The 10,289-nt window shown below is 43.2% G+C and overlaps 1 protein-coding gene across 1 annotated transcript; it reads left to right on the top strand.

Annotated features, from left to right (window-relative positions):
* The first annotated feature begins 4,536 nt into the window (after nt 1–4,536).
* On the top strand, nt 4,537–9,165 carry LOC138902546 (uncharacterized). Its single transcript, XM_070190427.1, has 5 exons — nt 4,537–4,919; nt 5,528–6,101; nt 6,477–7,032; nt 8,693–8,832; nt 8,962–9,165. Exons 1-5 carry the CDS (start codon nt 4,537–4,539, stop codon nt 9,163–9,165), a joined length of 1,857 nt encoding a protein of 618 aa, XP_070046528.1.
* The last annotated feature ends 1,124 nt before the right edge of the window (nt 9,166–10,289 follow it).

The following is a 10,289-nucleotide window of genomic DNA, read 5'->3' on the forward strand; positions in this document are numbered from 1 at the left end:
CCGAGTTCTACGAAAAATGTATCATAATCTTAAGAAGGTCTATTGGTAGAACGATATGAAGAGAAATGTAGCGGAATTTGTGGGGAGATGTCCAAATTGTCAGCAGGTGAAGGCCGAACACCAGAAGCCCGATGGGTTGGCACAGAATATAGAAATTCCAAAGTGGAAGTGGTAAATGATTAATATGGACTTTGTGGTAGGATTGCCTCGTACTTCTCGTAAGTTTGACTCGATTTGAGTGATTGTGGATCGACTCACAAAATCAGCACACTTTTTGCCTGTTAAGTCTACCGACACAATGGAGCAGTATGCTCAATTGTATATCAAAGAAATAGTCAGGTTGCATGGCACCCCAGTTTCCATCATTTTTGATTGGGGAGCCCAATTCACTACTAACTTTTGGAAGAAATTTCAGCATGGTTTGGGTACTCAGGTGTATCTTAGTACAGCCTTTCACCCGCAGACTGACGGGCAGGCAGAGCGGACTATTCAGACGCTTGAGGATATGTTGTGTGCTTGTGTTCTAGAATTCAAAGGTAGTTGAGATGATCATTTACCACTCATATAATTTGCCTGCAATAATAGCTATCACACTAGCATTCAAATGGCACCGTTCGAGCCTTTATATGGTTGGAGATATTGATCTCCCATTGGGTGGTTCGAAATTGGGGAAGCAGAGTTGATAGGGACAAACCTCGTACATCAGGCCATGGAAAAAGTTAAAATCATTAAGGAGCGGTTGAAGACTGCTCAGAGTCATCAGAAATCCTATTCGGATGTTCGTCGTAGGGATTTGAAGTTCAAAGAAGAGGATTGGGTATTCTTGAAAGTTTCCCCCATGAAAGGGGTAATGTAATTTGGTAAGAAAGGGAAATTGGGTTCGAGGTATGTCGGACTGTACAAAATCATTCAGAGGATCGGTGAGGTGGCATACAAGCTTGAACTACCACCTGAGATGCCATTAGTACACCCGGTGTTTCATGTGTCTATGTTGAAGAAAGTAGTTGGAGATCCGACAATCATTGTTCCGGTTGAGACTATTGAGGTAAATGAGAAATTGACTTACGAAGAGATTCCGGTTTCTATTATTGATCGCCAAGTCCGAAAATTGAGAAATAAAGAAATTACCTCCGTAAAATTGTTGTGGCAAAACCAGCAGGTTGAAGAGGCTACTTGGGAGGCCGAGGAAGAAATGAAGAAAAAGTATCCTTATTTGTTTGAATGACCATGTATTTATAAAGTTGTGATCTAGGAAAATTATAAGACTTACTTTCTATGAATTATATATGATTTGTACACTTGATGTTGAGTGTGTTCCGTTCTGGAAATATATTGCTTATGAGGCCACAGTTGGTGTTGTTTCGTATTATGTTACGTCGTTGGATTATATATATGATGTTAGAATGTGTTTCTGGGACTCTCTGACAGGTGGATAGGCCAAATTACAAAGGAAACTTAGGCAAACTTTTTGGAGATTTTGGGAGTTAGTCAAATTTGGGGCTGCTCGAATGTGGTATGAAACAAACTGAGTTGTATAAGATGCTAATGACAGATTTTAACCCTCATTCGAGAACGAATGATCCTAAGCGGGGGAGAATGTAACACCACGGAAAATTATGAAGTACTTAAGTGTAAAGCCCGGTAAAGTTTGCAAAGAAAATAATGTTTCATGGTGCCGGACTAGGCTTACGTGTTTGAGGATTGTAGAACTTCTTCGCGGCAAGCTTGCGAGCCGCGGCTTGGACTTTTTTGGTTGAAACCGGAAAGTAAAGGAAAATGTTTGGCATAAAAATGCATTTCTGCGGTCCATTATGCGACCGCAGAACCACTCTGCGGACCGCATAATGGCTGCAGAGTGAGGCAGTTAATTGGGTCAGTTGAAAGCAACTATGCGGTCGACTATGTGACCGCATAACTGTTATGCGGTGCATTATGCGACCGCATAATAGTTATGCGGACCGCATAGTGATCGCATACACAGACAGTTCTTTTGGCTATTTTGTAACCAATTATGCGACCAATATGCGGTCCGCATAACCATTATGCGGTCGCATATGCGACCGCAGAACCTATTCCGGAGCTTCATTGTTGGGTTTTTAAAACCCGACCCTACTTCGTTAAATACACGTATTGGGCCATTTTTGAGATATAATCTGACATTTTAGAGTGAGAGAGAGTGCCCTAGAGTGAGAAGGTGTTCTTCAATAATTGTTTTTCAATTCTTGCTCAAGTTTTGGAAGATTAAGAAGGCAAGATCACTAGGTCTTCATCCTAGAGATTAAAGTTGCTAAGAATTCCGGAACGTTTTAGAGTTTAAGGAAGCTCAAATAAGGTATGTTGGCTAAACTCTTCTCTTAGAATTGAATCCCATGATATTCATGTAAATTATGTAAGTCCCGAGTGATTCATTATGAAATTGGCTATTCCGAGTAAGATTGGGTTGAAAGATATATGTTCAACAAGCATCCCAAATGTTTTATTCATGTTATGTTACCAATTGAGGATGTGTTAAAAATATGGGCTGTGCATTAATAATGTTTCGACTTTAAGTCAAGAGTAAATGAAGGCTACTATGCCAAATTTTGTGAAATATCTCTATAGGCCTTAGACACTAAATTGCTCACATGTGTACTACACACCTTGATTTGAATTGTACTTGTTGTTGATGATGATAATGATGTCTGAAATTGATAAGGTGAGCATGAAATACTGAATATGGACACCATGCTGCACACATGGTGGTGATTGTGCTGGAAATTGGTAATGATAGTAATTGTGGTTGATGTCTCTAATAAGATGGCCTAGCAGATCGAGTCGTGATCGGACTCCGTACTAAATTTACGGTGGTATTGGTATTGATAGTAATTATGGTTGATGTCTCTAATGAGATGACTTGTTCGATCGAGTCGTGATCGGACTCCGTACTAAATTTACGGTGGTATTGGTATTGATTGTAACTATGGTTGATGTCTCTAATGAGATGGCCTAGCCGATCGGGTCGTGATTGAACTCCGTACTAAATTTACGGTGGTATTGGTATTGATAGTAATTTTGTTTGATTCTCTAATGAGAGAGCCTAGCCGATCAGGTCGTGATCGGACTCCGTGCTAAAAGTACGATGGCATTAGTATTATGGACATTGGTATTGTGAACATTGGTATTGTGAACAATGGTATATTTGAATATTGAATACTGTCTTGATCCTTAATTGAGGTTTGATGTTGATTAAGGCTTTCATTGATTTTATGATAATCTTGTTGTATTATTTGTCATTATATTGAGAGGGTGTTTAGTTATACATACTAGTGCTATTCAACGGTACTAACATCCCTTTTGCCGGGGGCGCTGCATCTTTAAATGGATGCAGGTGCTTCCACAGCAGGAGATATTGATCAGTGATAGCAGTGCACCTTCTTCTCAGCTGACTTGGTGAGCCCCACTTCATTACGGGGTCATGAATCTTTTGTACTTTATGTATTCTGTTTGAGGTATAGCCGGGGCCTTGTTGCTGACATTATCATTGTACTATTCTTTATTTATAGACGGCTCCGTAGACATAGTATGGGTTATGTATTGGTGCTGGGAAAGTCAAAATATATATATTATGTTATGGTTGTATTACTTGTCCAATTGATACTTTAAAAATGATGAAACTATTGGAAATGAATTGGTATTGTAGACGTGAACACCTTTTGTCTAATTAAGGAAAATATGTATTATCTCCATTCGTGGATGAGTTTGGGTAGAATGAAATCTAACAGGCTTGCTTGGTCGGGTTCACTCGGTTGAGCGCCGGTCGCGCTTCTCGATTTTGGGGCGTGACATAGCAATAGGGAAGGCATTGGTTGATGTGGAAGCTGGGGAGCTCACCTTCCCGGTGGGCGATGAAAAAGTTATGTTCCACGTGTGCAAGTCAATGAGGCAGTCTAATAGCAACGAAGTATGCTCTTTTGTGGATCTTGTGACGGAGGTGATTGTTGATGACACGAGTGCTATGATCAATGTGGAAGACCCTCTGGAAGTTGTGTTGTTGAATCAAGAGGATGATGAGAAGGCAGGCTTGATAGAATGTGCAAATGCTTTGTAAGGAATGGGATCCTACACATATGGACCCCGTAAACTTTCCTTGGACTTTGAGAACTAGAATACTCCGCCAACAAAGCCCTCAATCGAGGAGCCACCAACATTGGAGTTGAAGCCCTTGCCTTCACACCTAAGGTATGAGTTCTTAGGACCTTGTTCCACATTACCTGTTATTCTTTCTTCATGCTTAACTAACGTGCAGGTAGATTCCACCCTTGTGGTGCTTCAAAGAAGGAAGAAGGCAATAGGATGGACTTTGGCTGAAATTCGGGGTATAAGCCCCGCCTTTTGCATGCACAAAATCATACTCGAGGACGATACCAAACCATCCGTGGAACATCAACGGAGGTTGAATGAGGCCATGCAAGACGTCGTCAAGAAAGAGATAATCAAATGGCTAGATGCAGGGGTTGTGTACCCCATTTCGGATAGTTCATGGACTTTGCCGGTACAATGTGTCCCGAAGAAGGGGGTATGACTGTGATCATAAATGAGAAAAATGAGTTGATCCCCACCAAAACTGTTACCGATTGGAGGGTATGCATGGATTATAGAAAGCTAAACAAAGTGACCTGCAAAGAACATTTTCCATTGCCATTTCTTGATCAAATGTTGGATGGACTTGCTGGGCGTGCTTATTATTGCTTTTTGGATGGGTACTCTGGGTACAACCAGATTCTCATTGCACTTGAAGACCAAGAGAAAACCATCTTCACCTGTCCGTATGGCATATTTGCATTCTCACGGATGCCGTTTGGTTTGTGTAATGCACCGGCTACCTTTCAGCGATGTATGATGGAAATATTTACGGATATGGTGGAGGACTTAGTCGAAGTGTTCATGGATGATTTCAGTGTTGTGGGGGATTCATTTGAAGAATGATTGGATAATCTTGACAAAGTGTTGGCCCAATGTGAAGAGACCAACTTAGTGCTTAATTGGGAAAAGTGCCACTTTATGGTCGAGGAGGGCATTGTCCTCGGCCATAAGATCTCAAAGAACGGTATTGAAGTGGACAAAGCAAAAATTGAAGTGATTTCAAAACTACCTCCTCCTACTTCCGTCAAGGGAGTGAGGAGCTTTCTTGATCACGCAGGGTTTTATCGAAGGTTCATCAAGGATTTCTCAAAAGTGGTGAACCCCTAGTGCAAGTTGTTGGAAAAAGATGCAAAGTTTGTGTTCAATGATGATTGTACGAAAGCTTTTGAGCTTCTCAAATATAGATTGACTACCACTCCCATCATTACCGCACCTTATTAGAGCTTACCATTTGAGCTCATGTGCGATGCTAGCGACGTTGCGGTAGGAGAGGTTTTGGGGCAAAGGATCAACGGGATATTTCATCTGGTTTATTATGCAAGCAAAACAATGAATGACGCCCAAGTCAACTATACGATGACCGAGAAAGAGTTATTAGCCATTGTCTTTGCCATGGAAAGTTCAGGCCGTACCTCATGGGTGCCAAAGTGATTCTGCACACCGATCACGTAGCACTTCGTTACTTGATGACCAAAAAGGACTCTAAGGCTAGGTTGATGAGATGGGTTCTTCTTCTACAAGAGTTTGAACTTGAAATCATAGACCGAAAAGGGAGTGAGAATCAAGTGGCAGACCACTTATCCCGACTGGAAGAGGAGGGGAGTCCCCATGATGGCCTCGAGATTAATGATTTGTTTCCGGATGAACAACTCCTCTCCGTGTCTTTGAATGGGATGCCTTGGTTCGCCAATGTGGCTAACTTTCTTGTGACCGAAATTGTACTGAGTGAGCTCTCTTCTAACCAAAGGAGGAAGCTCAAACAGGACAGCTTGGATTATTATTGGGACGAGCCATATCTTTTCAATATTTGCAATGATGGTGTTATCCGGAGATGTGTTACGGAAGAGGAGCAATTGAGTATTCTTGAAGCTTTCCATTCCTCGCCCTACGGTGGGCATCATGGTTGGGCGAGAACTGCTACAAACGTCCTAAGCTATGGATTCTATTGGCCTACCTTGTACAAAGACGCTAGCGAGCTTGTTAGGCATTGTGATGAGTGCCAAAGAGCTAGTGGAATTTCCAAGAAGAATGAAATGCCCCTCACCACTATTCTTGAGATTGATATTTTTGATGTGTGGGGCATCGACTTTATGGGGCCATTTGTGAGTTCATGTGGGAACACTTATATTCTGGTTGTTGTTGATTATGTTTCCAAATGGGTTGAAGCTGTGGCTTTGCCCAACAATGAGGCACGGAGTGTGGTGGCTTTCTTAAAGTAAAATATCTTCACAAGGTTCGGCACCCTAAGGGCTATCATTAGTGATAAGGGTTCTCATTTTTGCAACAAAGCCTTCGACACTTTACTTTCTAAGTATGGTGTCAATCATAAGGTGTCCAACCCTTATTACCCACAGGCTAGTGGACAAGTTGAGGTCTCCAATAGGGTGATCAAGAGCATATTATCCAAGACTGTCAATGCAAACCAGACTAATTGGTTAAGGAAACTTGACGATGCTTTATGGGCCTATCGTACAGCTTACAAGACTCTAATTAGTATGTCTCCGTACCGGTTGGTATTTGGGAAAACATGCCATCTTCCGGTTGAATTAGAGCACAAGACCATGTGGGCACTAAAGAAGTTGAACCTTGAATGGGATGTAGCTTCCAATCTCCGGGTAGAGCAACTAAATGAACTTGATGAGTTCCGGTTCCATGCTTATTCCAGCTCGTCCTTGTATAAGGACAAGATAAAGTACTTACATAACAAATATATCCGAAACAAAGAATTCAAGGAGGGTGACTTGGTCCTTCTATTCAACTCTCGGTTACGGATATTTCCGGGAAAGCTCAAGTCAAATTGGAGTGGCCCTTTTGAAGTGGTGCATGTAACTCCGCTTGGTGCTCTCGATTTGAAAAACAAAAATGGTGAAATCTTTAGAGTCAATGGGCACCGAGTGAAGCATTACCTTGGCAAGATTGATGATAGCCATGTGGTGGCCTTGATCCATTTCAAATGATGATGGTAACATGCATCGTGCCGCGACGTTAAATCAGGCGCTTCTTGGGAGGCAATCCATGTGTTTTTCTTTCTTTTGATTTTCTTCTTAGATTAGGCATTGTTTTGGACTAACAGGTTGTGAAGTGTATGTAGGAACTGGTTGTGCAGTGCAGGATTTTGACAGGGTGTTGGAAGTTCGCGAACCGCGCCCAAAATTTTGCAGTCCGCGTGAGCATTTCACGGCAGCACATTTTTATCCGCGGATGCGTACTTGAAAAGAGCAAAATGCCAACTCTCTGAAGTTGGACTGTCAAAAAAAAAATCCTTCAGATATCGTGGCCGCGTTCCAATTTTCGCGGACCGCTTTGAATTTTACGGCCGCGGCCAATATTCTGCGGACCGCACCCATGTGCTTGAAGTTGGTCTACATAAAGTAACATAGCACGAACCGCGATAGAATTTTGCGGCCGCGCTCAGGTAAGGTGGTGGGTTCCATAGTTGATTAGTATAAATAAGGGTTCCTTAAAATTTTTACATTTCACCGCACAAAAAGCACTGTTCATCTCATCATGCTCTCAATTTTCATCTAATTCACATTAAGAGTTCATTTTCTACTACAATTTTACAACTGGTATGTTCAATTCCATGATGTGATTTTATTTTTTTCTTTTCTTTTCTTTTTTTTTTTAATTTTTCTTTTTAGTTAGTGTTAGATACATGCCATGATCTCAAATTAATGCTTAATTGATACTTAAATACATGTGGGTAGTGTTTATATACCTAATGGGGACTGGGGTTAGTAACTTTATATGGTTAATTGAACTAATTTTCGCACACTTAGTGAAAACCCTAGTTATAAGTGTTCTTAGTACCGATCTTATTTGAATTTCGCGACCGCGGTCCATTTTACGCGGTCCGTGATAGGGTAGGCGGCCGCGTTTATTTTTTCGCGATCCGCGCTACCCCAACTTTTAGTTATTGAGTGATTGCTAAGAGTTTGCGCCCGTGGTCACTTTTACGCGGTCCGCAGTTGGTCCTTCGCGGCTGCGTTCAAGTTTTCGCGATCCGCGCTTGTGAACTTCAAAGAGTCTGTTAATTGCTTTCGCGACCGCATTCCTTTTTTCGTGACCGCGTCTAATTTTTCGTGGTCCACTTGTGTCCAAGATCAGAGAGTCAGTAGTCTAAACCTGACCTCTTCGTGACAGCGTTCACTTTTTTGCGGTCTGCGATGGGCATTTCACGGCCGCGTCCACTTTTCCGCGGTCCGCGATGCCCTGTTTTGAGAAGCAATGTTGTTCATTTCATATGTACTGCTTTAAGGCATGATTGAACCCCAATTCTAATTATCTTTCACTAATTGTGTATTGTAAAAAATGATGCGATCTCATGGAGGAGCAGACAAATCAAAAGGGAGGGCAGAATCCTCCCGAGGCCGGGGCAAAGGAAAGCAAGCTTTGCCCTTAGCAGCTTAAAGAATCATAAGCAAAAAGCAAACCCTCACTAGACCTCTTGCCGAATCATCAGACACAAGTTAATATCTCCCATCCCGGGAGATTTCTGAGGGGGAATCTACACAACCCTACCGGCTAATCAATGAAGCTACCTCCTCTTCTGGGTCGTCTGATGGCTCAGAGGGAGGTAGTGAGGCATCAGAGCCATCTTCCCCACCTGCTGGAACTCCGACCTCAACAGCTGCTCCTATCAATGTAGATGAGGATGACGAGGTTTCGGATGACGATGTGGGTGGTCTTGCTAGATCAAGGAAGCCCGAGGTGTGGGCGGATAGATTCGTGAGCAAGAAAGCATACCTCAAATTTCGGGAATGGTGGCCCCAAAGGTCGCTCACCCTTGAGCGATAATTTATAGAAAGAGATCTCCTTCCTCACAATCCAAATGTCAAGAGACAGTTTGAGGAGAGAAAAGGGTGGAAGTACTTCACCAGCAAGGTTCCGGATGCCAATGAGTACCTTGTCAAGGAGTTCTACGCAAATGTTGCCCACATCAAAAAGGGCACTACTGTGACAAAGGTACGGAACTTAAAGATACGGTTTGATGGCGACACCTTGAACAAATATGCCGATTTTGAGGATGTGGAAGATGTATAGTATTTAGAGAAGATGACCCTAGATGAAGCAGCCCGGCCTTGGCTAGCGGAAGTAATAGCCATCCCAGGGATAACACCGGCCTGGATCATGGCTGGAGTCCCAATCGCCAGAAACACCCTTGGCTTTGAAGCCAAAGGGTGGTGCATATTTGTATGCAACCGGCTTGATCCTAGCCAACATGATAGTGTCATCCCACTCTCCCGGGCGATCCTAATAGCTTCCATCATAGCGGGGTATCCAATCAATGTGGGGAACCTCATGTCCCACCACATCTCCAAAGCAACCGGAAAAGAAGAAAGGTCCTACCCCTACCCCAACTTCATCACTATGTATCTCGAGGACCAAGGGGTAGAGGGGAGGCACTATAATACGAAGGTGAAGCCGAAGAAACCTTTCTCCTGGTATAGTCTCCAAGGACCGGACAACCCTAAAGCAAAGGGTAAAGCCACAACCTCCACTGGCCAGTCTGAAGAGCCAAGGGTAGTGGACACCGGGTCAGAGCCTTCTACAGCAGAGGGACCTTCAGCTGCTATGCCTCCTCCTTCATCCGGGCCATCCATCACTGTACCATTATCTGTGCCCTCATCTTCTACTTACCCCGAGACTGCACTGTGGGTTTCTCAGACCTTATCCAGCATCAACAACTGGATGTAGGCAGCTACATCAAAGTTGTCTATCTTATCCAGTGCATTAGCAGCACAGTCAGCCCCAACACAGCTTCAAGTACCTCCATCAGTGGAGGATTCATTGAAGGAGCTTCTGGACAACCAGAAGAAGCTCCTAGACAACCAAAAGAAGATCTTGGAGACTTTAGATACTCATGGCAAGGTGATCAAGGATCTGGGCAAGCATGTACAGAAGATGAGAAAGACTTAGGCCTCAAAGAAGTCAGTGGAGAAGCTGAAGAGGGAGGTAGAGAAGTTCACTTCTGCTGGAGATATCCCACTTGACTTGCTTATGGAGAAGACTGCCCCAGCAGCACAGGCAGCAGAGCATAAGGCAGACAGAGCTCCAGTTAGAGGATTTGTGGTCCCCTAGTCAGAGGATTTGGAGATCCAGTTAGAGGACCCGGAGGGAGCTGATGATCCTATGTAGTTCGAGGAACCCATTTATGTGCCTGACGT

Source organism: Nicotiana tomentosiformis, chromosome 12, assembly GCF_000390325.3.
Source record: "Nicotiana tomentosiformis chromosome 12, ASM39032v3, whole genome shotgun sequence".
Classification (NCBI taxonomy): domain Eukaryota; kingdom Viridiplantae; phylum Streptophyta; class Magnoliopsida; order Solanales; family Solanaceae; genus Nicotiana; species Nicotiana tomentosiformis.

Bases quoted from the DNA above. Each gene is read 5' to 3' on its own strand.
- LOC138902546 (XM_070190427.1), top strand. From the start codon at position 4,537: ATGTGTCCCGAAGAAGGGGGTATGACTGTGATCATAAATGAGAAAAAT. The intron at 4,920-5,527 runs GTTCATGGATGA...TGGAAAGTTCAG, and splicing joins GTGGAGGACTTAGTCGAAGT to GCCGTACCTCATGGGTGCCA. The intron at 6,102-6,476 runs GTTAGGCATTGT...TATTACCCACAG, and splicing joins ACAAAGACGCTAGCGAGCTT to GCTAGTGGACAAGTTGAGGT.